The sequence below is a fragment of the Rhamphochromis longiceps genome, linkage group LG8 (assembly GCF_057381845.1).
Source record: "Rhamphochromis longiceps isolate RC_006_pf linkage group LG8, R_longiceps_female_GT1.1, whole genome shotgun sequence".
In the NCBI taxonomy this organism is placed as follows: Eukaryota; Metazoa; Chordata; class Actinopteri; order Cichliformes; family Cichlidae; genus Rhamphochromis; species Rhamphochromis longiceps.
In genome coordinates, this window is record NC_140564.1 from 3,725,753 (window position 1) to 3,752,050 (window position 26,298).

General features: G+C 41.3%; 1 protein-coding gene across 1 annotated transcript; it reads left to right on the top strand.

The window, feature by feature from the left end:
* Positions 1-5,143: 5,143 nt before the first annotated feature.
* On the top strand, positions 5,144-26,017 carry LOC146662915 (zinc finger protein 518A-like). The gene is made up of 3 exons (XM_085415490.1): positions 5,144-5,502; positions 17,290-17,357; positions 21,253-26,017. Exon 3 carries the CDS (start codon positions 21,273-21,275, stop codon positions 25,314-25,316), a length of 4,044 nt encoding a protein of 1,347 aa, XP_085271616.1. The 5' UTR covers positions 5,144-5,502; positions 17,290-17,357; positions 21,253-21,272; the 3' UTR covers positions 25,317-26,017.
* The last annotated feature ends 281 nt before the right edge of the window (positions 26,018-26,298 follow it).

The following is a 26,298-nucleotide window of genomic DNA, read 5'->3' on the forward strand; positions in this document are numbered from 1 at the left end:
TTTTCAGGAACTGTACTAAACTGGTTCAAAACATACTTAGAAAACAGGAAATACTTTGTATCAATAGGTAACTTCACATCCGAGCAGACAAGTATCACATGTGGAGTTCCCCAAGGTTCCATCTTGGGACCCCCTCTGTTTAACATGCTCCCACTGGCACAGATTATAAAGAACAACAAAATAAACTACCACAGCTATGCAGATGACACACAAATATATATCACAATGTCACCAGGAGACCGAGGCCCTGTACAGGCTCTTGGTAAATGCATTGAGGAAATCAATGACTGGTTGTGCCACAATTTTCTCCAACTAAACAAAAACAAAACTGAGGTAATAGTCTTTGGCGCCAAAGAAAAACGATTACAGGTCACCAGAGAACTTCAATCTATACATCTAAAAACCACAAACCAGGCGAGAAATTTGGGTGTAGTGATGGATGCAGACCTAAACTTAGAAAAACACATTAAGACAATAACAAAGTCAGCTTACTATCACCTCAAGAATATATCAAGGATAAAAGATCTGATGTCTCAACAGGACCTGGAAAAACTAGTCCATGCATTCATTTTTAGTAGGCTTGATTACTGTAACAGCATCTTTACAGGTCTACCTAAAAAATCAGTCAGACAACTACAGCTCATTCAGAACTCTGCTGCTCGAGTCCTCACTAAGACCAAAAAAGTGGACCACATCAGTCCAGCTCTGAGGTCTTTACACTGGCTGCCTGTCCGTCAGAGGATAGACTTTAAAGTCCTGATGCTGGCCTATAAAGCTCTGAATGGTTTAGGACCAAAATACATCAGTGACCTCCTGACCCAGTATGAACCTTCCAGATCCCTCAGGTCATCTGGATCCGGTCTTTTATCAGTTCCCAGAGTCAGAACCAGACACGGAGAAGCTGCATTCAGCTTTTATGCTCCTTATATCTGGAACAAACTCCCAGAAAGCCTCAGATCAGCTGAAACACTCAGTTTATTTAAATCCAGGTTGAAGACTCACCTATTCTCAGCTGCATTTGAATAAAGCACCAAATCCACACTTTTAAGCTTAAATTTCAAAACTTACACTAACTACTGATCTTATCTATTTCTGATTTTATCTGTTTTGATTTTATATACTGTTTTGTTTGTTTGTTAAGCTTAAATTTCAAAACTTACATTAACTACTGATTTTATCTACTGTTCTGATTTTATCTGTTTTGATTTTATATACTGTTTTGTTTGTTTGTTTGTTTGTTTGTTTGTTTGTTTGTTTGTTTGTTTGTTTGTTTGTTTGTTTGTTTGTTTGTTTGTTTGTTTGTTTGTTTGTTTGTTAAGTGGGTTTAGAGCTCTGGGTAGCTCCCCAGCTGGGTCTAGACTGGGTCTAGAGAGTATTTTAAATTCAGGGAATTTAAAATAGAAAGTAGCTCGTCCACAGAAGGACTGGTAGCTCCCCTTACGATAAGGGTTCAGATCGCGCGAACAGGTGTGAAATGTGTGTGTTTAGTTAGTTTGTTTGTTTGCTTGTTTTAATCAATTTTAAATCATGCTTTTTATTTGTTTTTGTTTCTAATGTCTCTGTAAAGCACTTTGAATCACCTTGTTGTTGAATTGTGTTATACAAATAAATTTGCCTTGCCTTGCCTTGCCTTGCACATCCACGTCCAGCATGTCCACATCCAGCAACCACCCCCCAGCCATCAGCGAAGGAGCTTCCCCGTCATGGGCGGGTACCTGAACTGTTTCGTTGCCGCCCCTGGACCCTTGGAAGGCTGCCAGAACTGTCTCAACGTCGCCATCGCACCCGTGGCACGTCTTCAGAGCTGCGATGCTGCCACCGGACCTGTGGTCGGCCACCTGAGCCGCTATGTTGCTGTTTCGCTGCCACTGGACCCATGGCGGGTTGCCAGAACTATTTTCTGCCCACTGGGACTGTGGTTGGTTTCTTCTTTTTTTTTTGGGGGGGGGGGGGGGGGGGCGCTATTGGGCTCAGACTGCTTTTGTTTTGGCGGAGTTGTTTTTCTGGACCTCCGTCCTGGACCTCACACCACCCACCCTGGGTTGGTTGTCCTATATATTTTTTTGTTGGTTTTGGGCCTTCAGGAGCCGGCCCTTAGAGGGGGGTACTGTCAGGAACCTGGTCCTGATGACCCAGGGCCCATGGGCAGTTTTGGGCTTGTTGGTGTGTAATATGATTATCTGTTGTGCTTGTATCTCTGGGTTCCCTTTCTCCTGTGAGTGTGCATGTGTGTGGAGTCCTGGTTTTCCTGGGCCACCAGGCTTGGTGGGTGTGTCCCGTTGGGAGGCTGGCCACACCCTTGGAGGAGGAACACACACACAGCGCAGCCGTGACAACTTTGGATGGTTGGCCTCAGATATTAAAACTCATCCACATTCATTACCTTTATTCCTTCTATCGTCCATTACAATTTCATCGTTGTCATTCACGCATTCATTGCATTCTGCCTTGCCTTTATTCACTTTCACTCCTCTTTTCTACAGAGCCTTCAGTACTATCCTATGACATATGGTTTTTAGATGGTGGCACTGACAAAAACATCCAGCTACATCTTCTAATTATTTCCGGGTTCTGTGATCTGTCATTGATGTAAAAAAAAAAACAATACTCCATTGAAGCAAACACAACTTTGTGTTCGAGGGCTCTGCATGGATTCCCCATAAATTGTTTTTTTAATGCCCGGCGTCCTAGTGTATATTTAGAATAATTCCAGGTCCAGTTAGAGGTTTAGTTATTTAGGCAATGTTTGTGCTGATTTTGTACAATACTTGTATGATATGTTTCAACGCTTGTTCCACATTCAGTTTTGTTAACAATATGAAAGTAAATGGAGTAAACTGAGACAGCTGATAAAAGCTAAAAAGACATATCTATTTAAATCCATCCATCCATTTGCTTCCGCTTATCCTTTTCAGGGTCGCGGGGGGTGCTGGAGCCTATCCCAGCTGCCATAGGGCGAGAGGCAGGATACACCCTGGACAGGTCGCCAGTTTGTCGCAGGGCTTCTATTTAAATCCCATAAATTAATTACAAAGACTAGAATTGAATTATTTTTTATTTTATTTTATAAGGTTTACCCTAATCTCATACTAACCTGACCAGCCTGCTCTCAACTTCCCAATTTTCTACCCTGTATGAAAGTACTGTCCTAAATATAAAATAACATTTTGTTTTAAATGTTTAGGTTACCTATGAGGCTATCTTTATGAACTGCTCATCAGAACAAAAGGAGGTCAACATCCAAAGAAGATTCTAAGAAGTTTGGAAAGAAAGCAACTTGCCTTCTTTTTGAAGACATTTCACCTCTCATCTAAGATGATTCTTCAGTACTTAAAGCAAATTGGGGGAGAGTCCCAGCTATTTCAACCCTAGCGAGGGTTGTCCTTTAAGAGGGTTGTTGATTCACTGTTAGTCATGTGCCTCATCACACGAGCCAAGGTGTGAAAAGAGTCATGGGACATTACCACCAGGGGTTTTGGGTGAAACCACTGGGAGCCCTTGCCTCACCCTGTCATGTGACCTAATTACATCAAGACTGCATTGTAGATGGCAGACAGTAGATGGCCACCCACTCTGTTCAATGATGGCCACTCATAGCGGACTTCTCCTTCAAAACATCTGTCTTAAATGCAAACACCAGCAACCTCAAAAGCATGGCCTTTACACTTCAGGTGCAGATGTACAGCTGAATTTTGTCCTGTCGTGGTGGGTCTTATGGATAAACCTGATGCATAAAGGATGACAATGTTTTTCCTTTTGTCATTCTGTTTTTCTCTGCTTCTCAGTGTTCATGTTTCTATGTGGACAGAAAAATACATTTTACCAGTGAAAATGCAAAAGCTAATAGTTTACCATTTCTAGACTGTGCTGTGGGCATCGAGGAGGACGGAAGCCTCAACATTAAAGTTTATTTGAAGCCCACACAAAGACCAGTACCTATTCTTTGACTCCCACCACACTCTAAAATACAAACTTAAGGTAATCAGGACTCTTCAACACTGGGTAGAACACATTCCAAGGCAAAGGGAAGGAAAAGGAAAACACAGCCCTTAAAACGTGGTTACCCTTGACCCTTCATCAGAGAAGGTCAGACACCAACGAGGCAGAATGTCCTTCAGGAAGAATAAAGAACTATTCCTGAAGAATGGGTGATCAGGCCTTTTTCGTGTTTCAAAAACTCTCTACACATATTTCCAAAGTTCCTAGTAAAATAAATTTTAATAAATTTCATAAATACATTTTTAGAAATAACTCTTTGGGAATCATTATATTGGTCTTTCAAATTGTTATTCTTGGCTTCTTTTTTGTATATTCAACTAAATGAAAGTTATTTGTTATTTAAAGAAACAAGACAGAAACAAGTTTTAAAATAAGATTCTTGCTGAAATGATTAATAGGTCAGTGTTAAATGGCTTAAAACAAACAAAAACTACTAAGCTTGTGGTTAATTTGTAACTTTTTGTTTTCCAAGAAACTAATTTACAGAAAAGCTTACAGTCTGACAGAATCAAGTGTGAGATTAAGAAGACTATCTGAAATGTCACAGAGCCCTCTAACTAAAGAAAACCCTTTAAAAATTATAAACAACAGTCATCCTCCTTAACACCTTAAAGCTATATTATATGTATATATATTATATACTGTATATTAATGCTGATAATAATGTGGTCTTATTTGATAAATTGTTTATATTCTCATACATGTAGCTAGTGTGCATCATACATACATAAATTATCAACAAATAAATAATCCACCTATTTCTGCTGACACAAGTTAGTCCCACACACTTACACCCCTCACACTGAGCTTCTGTACAGTAATATCTGAAACATGCTCGGTACACAGTGCTCCGTGCTCCTGTGCCAGGGGGGCAATGAAGTAACCATTTGTAAGCTTCTCAGCTTCATCCATTACTGCATGTCTGTATGGGCTGCTGTGTCAATAACCTACATGGAATCTGTGCATCATACTGAGATCATAAAGAGACGGATTCATCTGCAGATTTAGAATTATACATAAAACATTCTCGTGTCGGAGAAAATAAAGGCATTCAAGCAACAAGCAACACACTGAACAGGAAATGGCGTGTATCCGCCATTGCTGCTCGTTGCTTCTTCTTCCCCCTATCTGGTTCACACACACACACACACACACACACTGAGGCCAAAGATGACGTAAGGCTCATGCTGCAGGTTCCTCTACGGGCGTCTCGTATAGTGGAATACATTTCCATTTTATTGAACACGGTTTTATACGAATAAAAAAAATCCTCCCTTATGGCACTAGTTCGGTCTTTACAAGCAATACATATTCATCCGCTTCTACGTGAGTGTCAAGAACACAGCAGTACCCGGATGGACTGTCATGGCCGCCGTCGCTGTGGATCCACAGAGAGGAGAGGAAGAAGGAAAATGTTTCTGTTGTGTATTTTTTCAAGCTGAACATTGTCTTTATGATGCTGGACGTAGACGGGACGCCGCCTGAACTTCCATCGAGTTCATAGTAAGAAATAACTGGTTTCCCGTAACTTTGAATGTCTTTGCGTGGGTGGGGGCTTTATTTTGGTGTAAAATAACTGCTTATTAAACTCCACCGACACTAACCCTGTCGTGAAGTGGCTCGTATATTTCCGACTAAATGGGAAAAAATAATTTAAAAAAATCGGGCACAGTACGCTGAACTGTCACCGCGTACACCGCAGACTCCTTTGTTGTTGTTCGTCTTGCAGCCTTTAATTCTCCCACTGGTGCAGCTCTCCCTCGCGTTTCCTAAACTTAAACGACTATAGAGCAAGTTACCCGGAAAAGTACGCGGAAATTATATTAAGATGTCGAACTTTCTAGCTGTGGTACAGCTTCATATTTTGTACATATCGGCGTGTTATATTACCTATGTTATATAGTTTTGACACGGTGCAACTTTTTTTCTCATGCCCAAGCTTCTTTTATATCTGCCCATCAAGGGGTTGTGAGCATAGAGCAGCCTACCTCTCTGCATTCATGATGTTGAACGAAATCCTGGTCACTTTAAATGGCATTAGAATTACTTTCATGTGTCCACTTTATAATGCTTAATTAAAATTGACTAGGTTTATATGTATAGCATATTATGTTTTGATACTATTTTTTTCCATGCTCTATGCTAGGGCTATATACACGTTTTTTTAAAGTATGTGACAGTATAGTGTTAATACAAAAAGGTTTTCTTTTTTTCTCCTTTTTTTGACTGAAGTAACTAAGTCATAAAATCACGGCAGCCATTTTTCCTCCCAACATGGCTTCCTCATCCACAAGGTTGAGTGAGACCTGGTCAGCTGCACACTGATGTAACGCTGTAGTGGCAGTAACAAGGTTACATTAATTTGTATTATTTTCCCTAGACCACTGCCCATACAGTAAAAGTCAAAAGTTTAGACACACCTTCTCATCCAATGGATTTTCTTTATTTTATGACTATTTACATTGTAGATTCTAACTGAAGCAATCAAAACTATGAATGAATACATATTGAATTATGTAGTAAACCAAACTGTGTGAAATAACTCAAAAGATGTTTTAGGTTTTAGATTTTTCAAAATAGCGACCCTTTGCTTTGATTACTGCTTTGCGCACTCTTGGCATTCTCTCAATAACCTTCATGAGGTAGTCACCAGAAATGGTTTTACAACAGTCTTGAAGCAGTTCCCAGAGATGCTGAGCACTTCTTGGCTCTTTTGGCTTCCTTTTTTGATCCATCTCATTCCAATCCATGTCAATTGGGTTTAGGTCAGGTGACTGTGGAGGCCAGGCAATCTGGCGCATCACTTTCCTTATTGGTCAGATAGCCTGGAGGTGTGTTTGGGGTCACTGTCCTGTTGAAAAATAAATGATGGTCGAACTAAACGCAAAGCAGATGGAATGGCATGTTGCTGCAGGATGCTGTGGTTGCCATCCTAGTTAAGTGTGCCCTGAGTTTTGACTAAATCCACAATGGTGTCACCACCAAAGCACCATCACACCTCCTCCTCCATTCTTCACAGTGGGAACCATGCATGTAGAGACCATCCAATCACCTTTTCTGCGTCGCCAAAGACAGTTGGTGGAACCAAAGATCTCAAATTTGGACTCATCAGACCAAAGCACAGATTTCCACTGGTCTAATGTCCACTCCTTGTGTTTCTTGGCCCAAAACAAATCTCTTCTGCTTGTTGCTTTTCCTTAGTCGTGGTTTCTTAGCAGCTGATTGACCATAAAGGCCTGATTTGCACAGTCTACTCTGAAAAGTTCATGTAGAGATGTGTTGCATCTATCTGGGCTCTAATCTGAGGTGCTATTCACTTTCAATTTCTGAGTCTGGTGACTGTGCTGAAACTATCCTCAGCAGCAGAGGTGATTCTTCGTCTTCTTTTCCTGTGAGCTAGTTTTGCTGTAGCGCCTGTTTTTTGTCTGCACTTGGGGACATTCAAAGTTCTTTAGTTAGTTGACAGAATTCATATTATGGCAAGAACCAAAGAGTTGTCAGATACGGCTGTCATCTGTGTACCAATTAGACTTCTGCACAACATAGTTGATGATTCGAACCGATTCAGAAGTAAAGAAATTCCACAAATGAACCCTGACGAGGCACATCTGTGAAGTGAAAACCATTTCAGGTGACTACATCATGATGTTCATTGAGAGAAGGCCACGGGTTTCCAGTGGTGTCAAAAAAATAAATAATAAAGACATGTTTATCAACTTTTTTTGCTACATAATTCCATGTATCTTGCTTCATATATTTTATATCTTTTATATGTATCTACAACATAGAAATTTGGCCCAAACAAATCTCTTCTGCTTGTTGCTTTTCCTTAGTTATGGTTTCTTAGCAGCTATTTGACCATAAAGGCCTGATTCACACAGTCTCCTTTGAACAGTTGATGTAGAAATGTGTCTGCTACTGGAGCTCTGTGTGGCATCTATCTGGGCTCTAATCTGAGGTGCTGTTAACTTGTGATTTCTGAGGCTGGTGTCTTGTATGAATTAACCCTCAGCAGCAGAGGTGGGCTTCCTTTCCTGGGGCGGTCCTCATGTGAGTCAGTTTCATCGTAGCGCTTGATGGTTTCTGTGACTGCATTTGGAGACAGATTTAAAGTTTTAGTCAAAGGAGCTAGCAAAGAAAAGCGTCTGGACTTCTTTAAGTTGCTTGAAGACGTTTCACCTCTCATCCGAGAAGCTTCTTCAGTTCTGGTTTAAAAACAATAAAACTAAGACTGACATTTTACAAGAGGGAAGTGCAAATTGCATTAATAAATAACATGTAAACAATAAATCTAAGAAAAACAGCTGCATGATCGTATAAAACAAAAATATATTTGGGATCTCATGCCTAACCGATGTCCTCACCTGTCACAAAATTAAGTTATCATTAAGTTCTTCAGAACTGAAGAAGCTTCTCGGATGAGAGGTGAAACGTCTTCAAGCAACTTAAAGAAGTCCAGACGCTTTTCTTTGCAAGCTCCTTTGACTACGATGACCTGGATGACTGAGAACCTTCACAGACATTTAAAGTTTTAGCAGTTTTCCAGACTGGCTGCCCTTCAGTTCTTAAAGTAATGATGGGCTGAAGTTTCTCTTTACTTACAGTAGCTGATTGGTTCTTCCCATAATGTGAATTCTAACAGTTGCCAAATTGGGCTGCTAGCTGTGTACCAACCTGACTTCTGCACAACACACCTGATAGTTCCAGCCTCATTAAGAAGGCAAGAAATTCAACAAATGAACCCTGACAGGCACACCTGTGAAATGAAACCATTTTCAGGTGACGACATCATGAAGCTCATCGAGAGAACATCAAGGGTTTTGCAGTACTGTCAACAATGCAAAGGGTTGCTACTTTGAGGAATCTAAAATAGAAGATGTATTTAGAGTTATTTATACTTTTTTTTCCTTCTTTGCTACATAAGAAGAAAAAAAATAATAAAGAAATGTAAGAATAAAGAAAAAACATTGAATGAGAAGGTGTCCAAATTTTTGATTGGTAGTGTATATCAGGAATAAGTGAAGAAGAATTCTGTTGGATTTTAAAAGAGTTCATTACAAATGTTGAAGAATGCATTCGTTTTAACAGTTGCACTGTGCAAAAAAGTAAATTGTTGGATGCAACTTCTCTTTTATAGGCTGCGTTAGCTGCTACTAGCATAACACACGCTCCAATCTCTGCCTGGACTGTCAGCTTTTGAGTTAACTTTTTTTTTTAAACATGATGTTTTTAATCTCTGTACAGTCTACTACATACAACAAAGAAGCAACACAGTTTAAGTCTCACAGGCACCTGGTAAGGGCCTTATACTAAGATTGTGCAGGAATTTTAGTAATTGAAAACAGGGAAGTAAAAATGAAATGGTTTAAAAACAATAAAACTAAGACTGACATTTTACAAGAGGGAAGTGCAAATTTCATTAATAAATAACATGTAAACAATAAATCTAAGAAAAACAGCTGCATGAACGTATAAAACAAAAATATATTTGGGATCTCATGCCTAACCGATGTCCTCACCTGTCACAAAATTAAGTTATAAAGCTTTTTAGAGAATGGTACAAATAATTTCCCGAAGTGTTCTATAAGTAAGTAAAATTTATTTATACAACACCTTTCAAGATAAAATCATAAAGTGCTTCACAGAAGCTAAAACATAAAAACAAAAATCAACCAAAAGCAAGTTTAAAAAGATGAGTTTTTAGGTGTGTTTTTGAAAGACATGACTGAGTCCACAAATCTAAAACTCAATGTGAGGGAGTTCCAAAGTCTGGGGCCACAGTTACAAAAAGCTCTGTCACCTTTTGGACAACTAGCAAGTCCTGATCACATGACCTCAGGGACCTGCTGGGGATGTAAAAGATCACAGATGTATGTTGGTGCTTGTCCATGCAGAGCGTGGCCGTTATTTTCAGTCAGTTTGAGCGAGAAGGAGTTCTGCTGCTCCACTTCAGAAGTATGAAGTGGAGTGGGTGTAATGGGTTGTCCATGATGGAGTGCAGTTAGTTGAATGACCTCCCTGTCCCAAACATCTCCAAATTCTGACCAATGATGCTTCCAGCCTTCTTTATTCTGATGGCATTGCTGACCCCCCCCCCCCCCCCCCCCCCCCCCCCCAAATTAAAGCAGGGGTAGGCAACCTTTCTGATGAGTGCCATCTAAAATTTCCTCATAAGTCAATGTGCCATATGATTGCATTAGCAATAAATTTAATAACGCTCTATATGAACAGTTACACACAATATAGAACAACTTTATAGAATTATATTTGTTTGCAGATGTTGGCAGCTATCAGCGAATAGTTATCAGCTATTTTGAAACAAAAAAATACACTTTTTATCCATAACAGCAAATACAACAGAGAGTGCAAATGCTATTTATGGTCTCCTCACAACAATGATAAGAAAAATAAACTGGGCCAATATGGCATGTTTGTTAATACAGAGACACACATGTTAATGTGATCTTTGGTCTCCCACTCAGAGACACAGGTCTCCGAGTGTCCAGCATTCATACTGTCTCGAGTACAAATGTATCCGTGTATTTCCGTGGTGCTGATGCTGCGCTGAGCGGACTGCTCCTGAAGCATTTGAAGTGTCTAAATGTGGAAATTTCAACATCGCTTGAAAAAACTGACAGCTAACAACGTCCCTCTCACCAGTAGGCAAAGTTATTTTTAGCCAATTACAAATTGAATCTGGTAGTTGGGGTTGTTAGCTAAGATACCGTCATTAAGAAGCAGCACAACTAATGTGTCTATTCGAGCTAATTTGCAATGTGCACCGCTGGCCCGGCCATTTATTTTTTTTAATGCACCTTCTCAGATTAACTCACTGCATGCCGTGCCCAAGGCTGGACTGGGACAAAAAACGGGCCCAGGCATTTTGACTAGAGACCGGCCCACCAGGTATGGGAAAAGCCATAAAGCCTTTGAATTAAAACAGATGCTGTTGTGACAGTGATGTACGCCGTCTTGTTGGTATATGTATGATTTCTATACATTTTACATCAGATAAAAACTTTGGTTGGAAGATTCAGATAATTATTTATTAAAAGTGAGACATTTTAAATGAGAATAGGGAAGAAAAGTATTTCTTTGTGCCCCCCTTTCCCTGTTAATGCCCTACCTGGCCCCCCTGGCAAAACTTTGCTAGACCCGCCCCTGCACAGTTACCAGCTATCAGCTACAGAGGATCCTGGTGTTATTTGTCTCTCAGAAACAGTTCAGAACTTCCCTTCAACTGATTCATGTCACCTAAAAGGTAAACCTGTTTCTCCATCACAGCTCTGATGATCCAGTAAGGACATCTCCTGGTTTCATCTTCATGTTTCCCTCTCACCACATATCCAAACCGACATCATGACCAGCAGCTTTACAGCTGTGGCTCCAGCAAATATCAGCTGATACTAGAAATTAATATTAAATAAATTCTAACAACAGCTGATCAAGCTTAAACGTGCTGCTGTTGTTTAGTGCGACATCCGCTAGTTTCCTCCTCCTGGCGCAAAGTGGGCGATAAACAAACAAGAGAGAAAAGTCGATCAGCTGATCATTGATCAGTTTCATGATTGAAGTAGCAACGGGAGAGAATGAGAGGAGAAGAGGCAGCTGACAGTGTAAAGAGACAGAATAAATCCAGCTTTTCCATTCTAGCTGAAGTACAGGACAATCATGTTCATTTTCAGCTCAATACGAAATGCGTGATATTTTCTCTGAATACGGGACGTTTCCATTTTTTACAGGACGGATGGCAACTCTACTAACTGACCTTATGAATAAAATGAAGTTCACTATCAGTAACATCATAGCACCCGCCCAGCTGTATATAAACTCCGTCATGCTAGCTAGCACGCAGTACGAGTTATTGTAACTGACTGTAAAAAGTCAGCACAACGAAAATAAACTCCACCTAAACTTGGTTTATATCTGACCCAGATAGACTGCAGGTCGTAACTTCTTACCTGAAGTTCAGTTCACCTGACACTCGGACTGGCGGCCGCCTCGGGTCTCTGCTCCTCCTGCCTCCCCTCTCCCTGATCCACCTGCTGGCCTCTGTGGAAGCTCCGCCATAGAAACCACCACCAAACAACTTTGGTGGTGGTTTCTATTTTTCTATTTTAGTTATTTTTACACATCTGCCAGCATCTGGCCAATCCACCACCTTTCATTGTTTATACCGTTACCAAAAAAAATAGAATTCATCAGCCCATAAAAACGAAAAATCACCATTGGGCATTTGGTCGTGCCATCAGTTAACCCTGGCACGCGTGCCCAAGGTTGCCGACCCCTGCGTTAAAGGATCTAAGCGATCTTAGAAAATAAAGTCTGCTCATCACCTTCTTGTGCACAGCATCACTGTCGGTCCTCCAATCCAGTCTGTCATTCAGGTGAACGCCAAAGTGCCTGTAGCTGTCATTGTTTGCACCTCTTCACCCATGATCTTGATTGGCCTAGACGCAGCATTTTGTTTTTTTGTTTTTTTTTTCCCCCACCGGAAGTCAACCTTTTGTCTTGCTAACATTCTCAAGTGAGGTGATTTCTTCCAGACCACTCCACAAAGTTTCTCACCAACTCCCTGTACTCCAACTCCTGCCCACCCTTAATACACCAAAGCACTACAGTATCATCAGAGAACTTCTGCAGGTGGCATGTTTCACTGTTTCAAATTTGAAATCTGAGGGTGTACAAGGTAATCAGGAATGGCGATAGGACTGTCTCCTCTGCTGCTCCAGTATTACTAACCATCACATCACACAGAGTGCCCCCAGGCTGTACATACTAGTGATCCAGATGTGTCATTGTTAGAGCTGGGCGATATATCGAGTTTTTTTTTAAAAATATCAATATATTTTTATACGAGATATAAGATGTGACAATATCGTTTATATCGATATAGTCTATGTTACGTTATAATTATACTTGTGTACCCCCAAGTTTGCCTCACTTTCGTCCACTTTTGTCGCCTCTCGTTCACTGAACACAACTCCCCCATAGCTTCACCTGCAGGCAGCGACAAGATGGACACGGCAAATCTCCGTTAACGAGTTACCGCGGATCGCCCCGTGCGTGGGGCTGGACGGCGTCAATGTGTTAGCGAGCTAACCGTGCTAACGAGCTAACCGCGCTAACGACATGCAGCGCCTAAATTCCTTTCATTTTCTCAAAAATTGACAGTGTGCCTTAAAATGTTTTAGTACGACTTTGGTAAGCTACGGAGCTGCAGCGCTTGATGGATTGTCGGAGCATTACGGCTACCGTAGTCTGGAGCCTCGTGGAGTAATACGTACTGTGCTTCATGATGTCGTCACCTGAAATGGTTTTCACAGATGTGCCTTGCCAGTGTTCATTTGTGGAATTTCTTGCCTTCTTAATGAGGTTGGAACTATCAGGGTTCAGACCATCAACTATGTTGTGCAGAAGTCGGGTTGGTACACAGATGACAGCCGTATCTGACAACTCTTTGGTTCTTGCCATAATATGAATTCTGTCAGCTAAGTAAAGAAAAACACCAGTCCATCATTACTTTAAGAACTGAAGGGTTAGTCGGTGCAGAAAATTGATAAAACTTTAAATGTGTCCCCAAGTGCAGACGAAAAACAGGCGCTACAGCAAAACTAGCTCACAGGAAAAGAAGACCAAGAGTTACCTCTGCTGCTGAGGATAGTTTCAGTCACCAGACACATCTCTACATCAACTGTTCAGAGGAGATTGTGCAAATCAGGCCTTTATGGTCAAATAGCTGCTAAGAAACCAAGATTAAGGAAAAGCAACAAGCAGAAGAGATTTGTTTTGGGCCAAGAAAAACAAGGAATGGCATTAGACCAGTGGAAATCTGTGCTTTGGTCTGATGGTTCCACCCGCCGTTTCTTTATGCAACAAAAAACGATGAACACATGCGCTGTGTCCAAATCCTTCGAAAAACCCGGCCTACGTAGACCAGGTAGGCCGCGAAGACCAGAAATGCAAGGCCATTAAATTGAAGGGGCTAGCCTACGACGTCCAGCTTCTGTCATTTATACCTGTGTGACTGTCTAACAGACAAATATTAATATACAGCGACCATTGTCTGAAGGCTTTAGTTATATTTAAGGACAATATCCCATATCCCGAAAATAAACTAAAAAGATTTAAACATTATATGTTTCAGATAAAATGGAAGACAAACTTTTGCAGTGAATATTTATTGGAAGAGAAAATGTTCAATATAATTTAAGATGTTGAAGGTATCAGAGCATTAAATATGCTGATTTTTGGGTAAGAGGGTCTAACAGGAGATGATACAGAAACATGACATCCTTAAAAAAATACTTAGACCCTTTCTGAATTTACAACTTTTCACAATTCTTTCAGCTTTTTATTTAAAAGAGCTCCACAAGTACAATCCAACTAAAAAAGAAATATTTTAACTAAATATATTTTGGATAAAGGACATAAAATCCTGCAGAAATATTGGGCTTATAACAAAGGTGACAGGCTCAGGTTGTATGATATAAGCATGACAAAAATGGCACAGGAACAGAAGGAGGACCTCTCCATGTACTGTCTTATTATTAGTGGTTTATACAGGATGAGACCTCTTTTAACTCTAAACTTCAGCACAGCATGGTTTAGTCTGTTTCCTTAATACAGTTCACGGATTAGATGTTTGATCCCTGTAAATACACTTAGCTTAAAGAGTGAACCGTCTGCTCGTTTTATTAATTTTTAAGTACGTTTGTCTCCACACTGCCAAACAGACGCAGCTTCAGTAGAAAACTGAACTGATTAACCAACCAAAGCTCATATGACCCAAGCCGCATTAAGTGGTGATATCACTAACATCACGTAACTTAGCCGAAGGTTAGTTGAATATAACTGTTTAAGATTCTTTGCTATGCTAACATTTGGTTGGCTGGATATTTTGGTGAGATAAAACCTAGTATTTACTTTTAAAAGTTTATTTCTGGACCGCGCTTCTTCGACCATCCGCCATTTTTCCCCAAAAATTTCTTCAACCCTTGATTCACAATGAATCCTGGAATAGGGTGGACCATGAAGTATACACAGACCCGTCCTTCAAATCTGGGGAAAAGGAGGACGCATTTGTGGGCTGCATTTGGAGCAGCCTACGAATTTGGACAGCCTTTGTCTCCTTGCTGTGACATAATCGGCCTAGACATATGTGGCTCCCGGGTTGTATTTTGCCCACAACTTAATAAGTATTGAATATGTCACCAATTTTGTGTGTGTGTGTGTGTATATATATATATATATATATATATATATATATATATATATATATATATATATATATTTATTTATTTTTTTTTTTTTTTTTTTTTCTTACCATCCAATCCACCCATGCAATGTCCATAAATTATGTATAATAATACACCCAATTACATGACACAGGAAAAGAATTATTGAACACATGAAGAAATGGACGGGCAAGACTGCCTCTGATGTGCTGAGAACTACCAGCTCTAAACACTTTATGACTACAGACGTGAGGGCTATAGATCTGTAGGCATTGACGCTGTCTATACCAGTCTTTTTGGTGATGGGAATGATAGTGGAGGCCTTCAGACAGGTGGAAATGGTGGCATAGGGTCAGGAAGGTTAAACAACCTGATGAGGATCCTTGTCATTTGGTCCGCACAGGTTTTTCCCACAGTGTTGGGCTGGCTGAAAGCTCTCCTAGGGTTCAGCACTCTGTGTCCTCCTGACATCATAATCCAGGGGGGTGTTGAACACTTCTATGATCATGAGGATGCTGTTGGCAGTTGGAGTCTCTGACTTTTGCAGTTGGTGAGGGCTTGGATGCCTCTCCACACATGGTGGGGGTTGTCAGTTAGGAATACTCCTCATGTAGGCCTATTTGGCCTGTTTTATGCCCCTCCTCAGCCTGGCTCTGGCAGTGCTGTATAGAGAACTGAGTGAAGGTCTCCAGGTCGTGCTGTTCGAAGATGTACCAGTCTGTCAGATCAAAACAGTTCTATTGCTGGAGAAGAGCATCATCTGGCCATGTCTTAATGACCCAGGTGCTTGGAGAAGTTTGTTTCCTCATGTCTATCAATCTATCCATCAATCAATCAATCAAGGCTTTAATCGGCACGTGCAGGTTGCCCTGCAGTGAAATAGGAACCCCCCCCCCCCCCCCCCCCCCCCCCACTACAATGGGAAAGTACAAGAGGAAAAAAGAGACCTCCACTCATGCTGGGTTCCTGGGAGGACAGCATGAGAACAGGAAACAAACTCCTCTGCACAAAAAAGCACATAAATGTCCACAGCACAACGTTATGGAGCACGTGACAAGCCACAGGGTCGGGTGGGGGGTGAGGAGTAATCCGAAGCAAACACAGCAGCCATCCTGCCCAGTGCTACCATTCCAGCGTGGGCTCAGACCCGCCGTGTTCCCAGGAGGGAACAAGCATCGAAGGCGTTTGGAAAGGGAGGGGGGATGAATGTGTGCATATTAGTGTATATGTATGTGTGTGCGTGTCCAGAATTCAGCTGAGACAGTGTCCTTCGCCCTGCTAGGCTAAGTAAACAGTCTTCCAGCCAACCCAGGTGGCCTTGCATGGAATGGGAAGGAACAGACTAAACACAGTCGTTATCAGGGTGTTTTAAGTCCGGTGAGCAGTGACTGTCTATAATTCTGCTGTTATGGTACCAGCCCTGAAGCATATAAGCACAGAGTCCACCGCCCCTTCCCTTACTGGAGACATTATTGCAGTCCTGGGGTTGTAATGTCCGGCCCAGTAGCTCCACTGAGTTATCTGAGATTTTTGACGGGAGCCAGGATTCAATCAATAGACAACACTCCTGGACAAAGCAGTTCAGTAGATTTCTGATTGTAGCAGCTGTTTGTTTTTGGGGTTTTTTGTTGTTTTTTGGGGGTCTTCACCTGATGTCCACCACCCTGGGGCTGTATGAACAATGACAAGAGGGAGGATGTGAAGATGAATTAGAGTTGGCGGTGGGGTAATGCAGAATAATGCATGCACAAGCATAGACGTAGGTCTAAAGAGAGAGATTAGATTTGTGTTTCACTTTGACTACCTGTGGGGTGTCATGTTTGCCTGTACTGTATGCCATGTAGAAGAATACAAACAGCAGTTCATGGTCAGTAGGACAATTGTTTTTTCTTATAAAATATTTTTTAATGTGAAGAAGTCCCAAAAAAACCTTTAACAACTGATGTATACTTGTGATATACAGAGCATGCATGGTTATTAATAACACTATTACAGTTAATAGTAAGGATTGTTGTTGAAATTGTTTTTGTGATTGTATGCCTCTGTCTTCCAGACATTGGGATCACACTACAAACTCCTTTTCTTCAGAACACTGGTTAAGGTTTTCCCAAAGGAGCACAGGTAACAATAACTGGTTATATAATGTCATTAATTCTTACCTGAGTAATGCTGTTAACTTCAGGCATGACATGTCTTATTTGTTGGTTTGTGTTTGTCTCCCAGTGCTTAATGAATTGACTATCAGTTTTTGTTGAAATAATTTTCTCATTTGCAAAAGAATATTTTTGGAGTAATCGTTATTGCGATCCACAGACTATATAATGGAGATGCAAATAGCATAATGTGAATTTAGATGGTTTGTCTGTCTAAGATCTGAGTCATCCTGGACAATCCCACAGTGCTTCATAAATGTTGATGATGTCCAGGCTCTTGAAATGCTTTTGAATGCATTTTCTGCTCAAAAAACAAAACAAATGGTATCTGTAATTGGAATTGATGCATCAAAAATGTAAGGAATTTGCTAGTTATATAGCTGTATTTTACTTACACCACGTAAACTCTAAAATATTTCTTAACATGAATTTCAGGGCAGTATATCATGCCGATGATTATTCATAGGTAAGTGGAAAAATAAGTGAAAACGCAGCAAATGTCCAAAGAAATATAGGTTTAATGTCATTAATAAGCTTTGAGACACATTGTGTGATAGTGATGATGATGATGATGATGATGATGATAATAATAATAATAATAATAATAATAATAATAATAATAATAATAATGGATTTCATTTATTTAGCACTTTTCTAGGCACCCAAAGTGCTTTACAATTCCACTATTCATTCACTCTCACATTCACACACTGGTGGAGGCAGCTACAGGTGTAGCCACAGCTGCCCTGGGGCAGACTGACAGAAGCGAGGCTGCCGTATCGCGCCATCGGCCCCTCTGGCCAACACCAGTAGGCGGTAGGGTAAAGTGTCTTGTCCAAGGACACAACGACCAGGACAGCAGGGGGATCGAACCGGCAACCTTCCGGTTACAGATGAGCTTCCCAATTCCCTGAGCCACGGTCGCCCCGGTCACAGTGATGTCACAGTATTGGATTTATTTGCTCTTTGTATACCAGTACTTTAAAAAAACTGCTATTTGATGCCATCCTGAAATAAATATAACCACACTAAGAGTATAAAATTCGAGGATATAACTGTGTGGGGAGAAGACTAAAAATTAAGAGATTCAAATATTCATGATCCGAGGGTGCTGGGGCTCAAGACACATCACAATATTAATTGTGTATCGCGATATATCCCAAAATATTGCAATATTGGATTTTCCTCATATTGCCCAACACTAATGACAACACTCTTTATCCTCTTGAGGATATTCGAGTGATCAAGATTGAAAGGGTTTATTGTCATGTGTGCAAAGAAAAAGCATTTCTCTGTACAGTGAAATTCTTTCTCTGCTGTCCATATGCAGATGCCGGTTAATATGTACACATAGATTAAATACAAATACCAGGAATAAATAAGTGGAGACAAAAAATAAGTGTCAAATAGATTTATGTGCAAAAGAGCTTAATATGCTGGTTATGTGAGATGACCTGATGTGCAAAAATAATTATTACTGTTAAAATAGGTCAGCTGTTCAAGACTCTGATAGCAGTGGGGAAGAAGGAGTTGTTGAGTCGGGATGTTGTAGATTTCACACTTCTAAACCTTCGTCCCGAGGGCAGAAGTGTGAACAGTCCGTGCTGAGGGTGTGTGGGGTCTTTGAGGATGGAGGTAGGTCTCCTCTGGACTCTGCGATGGTAGATGCTCTGCAGAGACGGCAGCGGGGTCCTGATGATCTTCTCCCCGCAGTTGATATCACTCTCTGCAGGCATTTGCAGTCCATGGCAGCAGTGCTGCTGTACCATGCAGTGATGCAGCTGGTCAGTGTGCTCTCCACAGTGCAGCCTTAGAACCTGCTGAGGATCTTGGCTGACATACCAAATTTCCTCACCCTCCTCAGGAAATACAGCCACTGCTGAGCCTTCTTGACCAGCTGTGTGGTGTTCAGTGTCCAGGTGAGGTCCTCAGTGATGTAGATGCCTAGGTATCTAAAGCTGCTCACCCTCTGCACTTCACTCTTATCAGTTTTGAGGGTGAGGTTGTTGTCCTCACACCATGACACCATATCGGCCACCTTTCTCCTATAAGGCACTTCGTCTCCTCCAGTGATGCGACCAATCACTGCAGTGTCATCCGCCAACTTCAGTATGGTGTTATCCCTATTGGAGGCGACACAGTCGTGGGTGTACAGGGTGTAGAGGATGGGACTGAGGACGCAACCCTGTGGAACTCCAGTGTTAGTAATAATGCTGGCTGAAGTCCTGTTGCCAATCCTGATGGACTGGGGCCTGCCAGTCAAAAAGTCCTGTAGCCAGTCACATAGGGGTGGGGTGTAGGCCGAGTGTTGCCAGATTGTGAGTGAGTTTGTGTGGAATGACAGTATTGAAGGCAGATCTGTAATCAACAAAAAGTACCTTGATGGTATGAGCCTTTGTTTTCCAGGTGGGTGAGGGAATAGTGAAGGGCAGCAGCAATGGTGTCTGACGTGGACCTATTGGGCCAGTGGGCATACTGCAGGGGAGAGTGTCTGGGATGTTGCTCTGGATGTAGGCCAGCACCACTCTCTCGAAGCACTTTGTAATGATTGGAGTGAGTGCAACTGGTCTAGTCATTTAGGCGAGTGGCTGGGCTTTTCTTGGGAGTCTGTCCAGCCAGTCTACATGTGTTTGTTTTTTTTGTTTTGTTTTTTAGATTTGGATTCAACTGCATCCCTCAGGGTATCCTGTGGGGAGTTTTATGGGAGTATGAGGTGTCTGGCTGATTGTTACAAGCCATTCAATCTCTGTACAACCACAGCTAGAGCTCGGTCCACATTGACTGCAAAAAGTCTGACTCATTTCCAGTGGGTGCTGAACTCCTCCAGGGCTGCCCTTTGTCATTAGTTTGTTTATAAATTGTTTGGATAGAATATCTAAGCATAGCCAAGTGGTGGCAGGCTTCCGCCTTGGTAACCTCCGAACCTCATCTTTACTTTTTGTGGATGATATAGTTTGGTACTGGCCTCCAGATCACACTAGAGTGGTTTACAGGTAAATGTGAAAGACCTCCAAGTCTGAGGCCATGGTCCTCAGCTGGATTAGGGTGGAGTGCCCACTCCTGGTCAGGGACAAGTTCCTGCCCCCAAGTGGAGGAGAAGTATCTTGGGATCTTGTTCACAAGTGAGGGAAGAGGGTAACAGGAGATTACGAATTGGGGCTGCAGCTGCAGTGATGTGGTCATGGCACCAGTCTGTCGTGGTGAAAAGAGAGCTTAGTGTGAAAGTGAAGCTGTGAATTTACTGGTTACAAGCAGCAGAAATTGGCTTTCTCTGAAGGTTCGCTGGGCTCTTTCGGTTGGCTGAGCTCCTCGCGCTCTTAGAGAAAGGGTGAGGACCTCAGAGTAGAACCGGTACTCCTCTGGGTGAGGTGTTCTAGAGGCCCTGGGGTTGGCCTAGGACACAGTGGAGAGATTACATATATCTCAGCGGGCATAGAACACACAACACTTTGTGGTGTGTCAGCCAGTCGTGCACCTCTCAATTTTTGTAACTTGGCATGTCACACCAGATCTACTGCATGTGGATTGAAGACATGTGTATGATGATGTTGATTTCATACTGGGATTTAAATGATATTCCACCTCAGGACCTCAAAGACATACAGATATACAGGGGGAGACTTTGGAACACTTTGAAAACTGTTTGTGGAAAAAATCAAGTCTTGGCTTATGGTTTTTGACGACTTCTGGCTTCCTCTGCCATAACAGCAGGTATAAATATAAAGTTCAAAGTTTCTTTTAAATGTGGTTGCAGCAGTTAGCAAAGCTGCCATTACCCAGTCCCAGATTAGCGTGTGTGTATGTGTGTGTGTTGGTGCATCTCTCCACTTGTATTAATCAAGAATATATTTGATGTCTTACAGAAACCTTCATACTTGCAACAATGGAAGAAGATGGATTACCATATGACTCTCCAAAAAACTGCAACAGATCTGTAATAGAGGATGAAAAGGAAAAAGTAAAAGACTTTCTGTATAAACATTTCAGAGATGTAACAGATGGGTCGCTCTTCAGCAATTCAGAAGAATCTGCCATTAAGGATAATGGGACTTCCACTAGGAAAGATAAAAACCCTCTTAACAAAGCCCATTGTAAAATTCAACAAGGGGCTGTATTCTCTGGCAAAATTTTGAGTTTTGGATGCTCAGTTTGTAAAGATAACTGTACTTTTAGCCCCAATGACCTTCTCAAACATTTTAGAGCAGTTCACAGAGGAACCCTTCCTACATACCCTTGTGATTTATGTGATTTTGTCACAAATGAGTTTCCTGCTCTTCAGCGCCATCGGATTGAGCACAGAAATACTTTGGTTACATGTGAACTTTGTAATGATGATGTGCAGTACTCTCTTCTTTTGCTTACTAGACACTACATCATGTGCCACAGTGTAAATGGACAGTTCAGCTGTGACTGGTGTGAGTTTACAACTGTGGATGCAGGGACATTTGTCCAGCATATCCATCATCATAATGAAAGTCATTGGAAGTGTTTGAAATGCAAACATATTAGCTTGAATGAAGAGGATCACCAGAAGCACATGAAAGCTCACACAGGTACATTTCCTTTCACATGTCAAGTCTGTGGATATGGTGCAGCAAGAAGTGAGTACCTTAAAAAACACATGGCAGCTGTTCACAAAGAGGTGACAGAAAGAAAAAATGCATGGAAGGCGATAGAAGACAATGGCTCACCAGCAAATTCATCTGTGAACTTGAAATTGATGCTTAAAAAGAATAGTGAGTCACAGGAGACTCAAAGGATATCGAAACAATATCAAAGTGGCAAAGCAATTAAGCCAGACAAATCCTTAGAGGACACCCAGCACTTTGTTGATGGGACTGTAGCAAAAAAGGACAAAACTTTGAGCAAAGTTTCCCATAATACAGAACAGTCAACACCAATCACGTTGGAGGAATGTGACAATTGTCCAGCCTCTGATAGTGGAAGTCACAACAATGCTAACGGACTGACTGTTCTAATGGTTAAGAACAAAATCTCCCTCCCCCCTAACTGTACAACTAAAGTTATGGGATTCAAGATGGTCGATGGAAAAAAACATTTAGTTCTCAAAGTAATCCCAACAACAAAGCAAGATCAGAATCATTCCGTTGCTGAAGGGGGGTTCTCCACACTAAATTCTGTGTTTGATAAAAGTAAAAACTCTGAGAATGAGCTTTGCTCTGATAGCAGGAGCTTAACATCACAGTGCTTAGCTGTTTCACCAAGAAGTGGATCTTGCATACAGATAGATCAAGAGGATATTTTGGCAGTTAAAGTAAAAATTGAGGAGGAGGAAACATCAGTTGGGGCCCTAAGTTCAACTCCACATATTGAAAGTGTTGGAGAACAAACAAATGCTATATTAGATACATCATTAAATTGTGCAGATGTCTCATGTCCCACAAGAAATGAGTTGGATCAGGCACATCATCCAAATGAAACAAGCTCTATGGAAGAAATGAACTTGAAAAGTAAGTCAGTTATCCAAACTCCCAGTCCTTGTAACTGCCATGGTGTTTCCAGCCACCCTGCAACAGTGTGTTCTGTTAAGGTCAGTGGTTTATCTTCACCTTCAAAGTTTGCTCAAGATACACTGCTTCCCAAACCCATCTTTAGAAAAATCGACGAGGAGCCTAAAGCAGTAAATGAGCTATCCACACCTGACAGCATTTGCAGCCTAACTGATGAGCACAAAGGGAATTCTGCTTTTAACACTATGGAAAATGGACATCAGTCATTCCACATTTCATCAGATAAAAATGATAGGTTTAGAACTGAGATTGTACATAAAAACAGACAGGAAAATGCAAAACATACATCGTGTTGCCCATCACAGCTGTCTCCACCAAATTCAGTTAGCTGCAGAGAAAATGCCATTGGCTCGGAGAAATGTATTCAGGACTCACCAAACCAAGAAGTATTTACTTTTCACAATTATTCGAAGGATGCTTTCAACATTTCATCAAACATCACCCCAAACTTGGAGAATAATTCGGATGATAACTCTGCAAATAAAAGACATACCTCTAAATCATCACACTTCAACTTGACATCAGCAGGATTACCAGAACAATGCACAGAAAGTGCAAATAGTGACACTGAAGTTGATGAGTGTATATCTAATGTTGATGGTCCTCTGACAGAAGAAAATCCCGATGTAGTGCTCCAAGACTTCAATATTGTCAAAATTGAGGAAGAGACCATTCCGATATCTAAAAGACAGCCTACGAGTAGTTTAACATCCCTTGGCAATTTTGTGGAAGAACATTCTGATGCAATCATTACTCAACAGCTTAACAAGGAAAGAACGGGTTCTTCAAGTGCAAACAATGATTCTTTAAAACCAACAAAAAGAACTGTGCGAATTCTTCAGCTACCAGAGGCTAATCAGCCAGTACTCCTGACTAAGGCTAGTGAGAACCAATTTGCAATGCCAGTGCAGGTCAAGGCTACCCCAGGCTTTAAACTCATAGCAAATTCTGCAAAGCCTCAAATCAATGTGTCTTACGTTGAAAGTTCAAGTAAAACCACAGGTCTAAATCCAGACAGCAAAAGGATAGGTGTACAAGCAATAAAACCTGGAACTGCTGAAAAAGGGACCGCTCTTCTTTCTGGTGTTCAACCAGGTTTTGGTACTGGTTTAAATCACTACCTTATTAACAGTGCAGGTTTAAAATGCCCTGTACTCTTTTCAAGCACATCACAAAATACAACTTCAGACAAAACTGCAAAGTCTCAGTCAACGTGCTACTTAGTACAAAGGTCTGTTCCTTTTGTCCAGGCCGCTAATACTCCTGCCCTCAGACTGGCAAGTGCCCAGCTCCCACTTAACTCACGGCCAGTGCTAGCGATGCCAGTGAGTAGTGCAGACAAACCCAGCGCACTGCAGACTGGTCGGCAAGCCTTCTTGCTGCGGTACATTTCTCAACCCAAATCAAGCCTACTTTTGAACAACCAAGAGCCAAACAATGGAACTCATTGCAGCCAGACGAATGAGGGCTCTGGAAACAAAGTTATATTTAAAATTGTCACACCCACTAGTAGCCTTCTTACAAATGGCACTCCCACCTCAAATAATCAACCTTTGTTTTTGGCCACCAGACCCCAGACTCAGTGTTTCCTGGTGTCGACAAACAAAACTAATGCAGCTGCTTCCACTGGAATAAAAAAGTTGATCACCATTCACAATACCAAACAAAAAGATGTCATTGATTCCTGCAGTGCACCTTCTCAGACAACTATAAAGGCACAACAACTGTGTGACTCAGAGAAACCTGTCCTCGCCCCAAGGCCAATTCGGCCTCCAAGCCAAAGGAAAAGGCGCAGGAAAGCATTATTTGACGAACTTCCAGGAGCAGTGCACAAGGCAAGAAGATTCCTGAGTAAACCACCAACTGAGAAAGAGACTCTGTTATGGAAACCTGTAGCCAAAGAGGTAGAACGGACACTTAGACTTGCCCCATTGAATTCTCTACAGCAGATCAAATGCCCTAGTAGAAACCAGCCTGTAGTGGTGCTCAATCATCCAGATGCTGACATTCCTGAAGTGGCCAACATCATGAAGGTAGTAAATAGGTACAAAGGTGCTGTCACGAAGGTCTCTCTGTCTCAAAAAACAGTCCAAGCACTCTTAGAGCTTGGCACCCAAGGGAAGAATTCCTCAACCAAAGACGCATCTCATTTCGACAATCCAAAATCTCGACCGGTTCAAAGTTCTGTCCGGGAGCGATTCCTCCTTAAATTGAAACTCAAAAAAAAAAGCAAAAAGAAGTATGAGGTTGTAAAAACGTTATCAGGTTGTAGAGAAGAGCAAGTAATGTTTGACTGCTGGTTTTGTGGTCGGCTCTTCAGCAGTCAAGAGGATTGGATTGGCCACGGTCAGAGGCATCTCATGGAGGCAACTAGAGACTGGAATAAACTATTCTGAAATTTTTCTACCACATTAAGATGGGTGGACATGTTCTCCTGAGTGGAACTGTTGTTCTGCTGCTGGTTGTATATTGTATATTTGTGCATTAACAGCCTTCCACTATTAGTTTGTTCTCTGTATGTTCTCTGTAAATTTAAATATATATTCTTGAGTCATAGTTTCTTTTAATAGGTGCATATTCTGGTAAATGATGCACTGCATGCATGATTTGTCATACATGCAGATGTCTAATTGAACTGTGAAAATGGTACACTGTAATTAGGGTTGTGTTAAGAGCACTGGCTGAACAAAAAAAACATAAGCAAAGGTTGTATGTCGAGTTGGATTGAATTCCTCAGGTAATTTTAGAATTCATTTGGCTTGTCATGTGTCATTTTTGTAAATCATAGTTCTAGTTTAAGGGACTTTTGTATTTTTTATTATTCTGTACTCAAGGACATGAAGCTGTTATTTGTATAGTTAACAATAAACCTTATAAACGACCTACATTATTTTATGTTTGTGAAGGAAGGGGGAAAAGATCTTGGTCTGAATGATTCCCCCCCCCGCCCAAAAAATATAGTTATAATTGAAAAGTGTATCATTCTATACTATAATGTTTACAGTTTTATCAGGATTTCCCTGTACCATAACATGAGCTGCACCTTTTCATAGTTACCTGTCTAAAACACCCAAGAGAATAAATTGTTGTGAGTCATTGTTTGAGTCTAAATTTAATGACAAATCATTAGGATGATTTTTCTTTCAGCCTATGCATTTATTTCTTCGGTCTTTCAAAGGCTACGTTCACACTGCGGGCGAAAGCGCATCAAATCTGACTTTTTTGAGCCTATGCGACCCATATCCGATCATGGTATGACAGTGTGAACAGTGCAAATCCGATATTTTCAAATCCAACCTGGGTCACTTTCGTATATGGTACTGAATCCGATACATATCTGATGTTTTAGAAAGCGACTGCTGTTTGATGGTCACGTCG

Bases quoted from the DNA above. Each gene is read 5' to 3' on its own strand.
- LOC146662915 (XM_085415490.1), top strand. From the start codon at position 21,273: ATGGAAGAAGATGGATTACCATATGACTCTCCAAAAAACTGCAACAGA.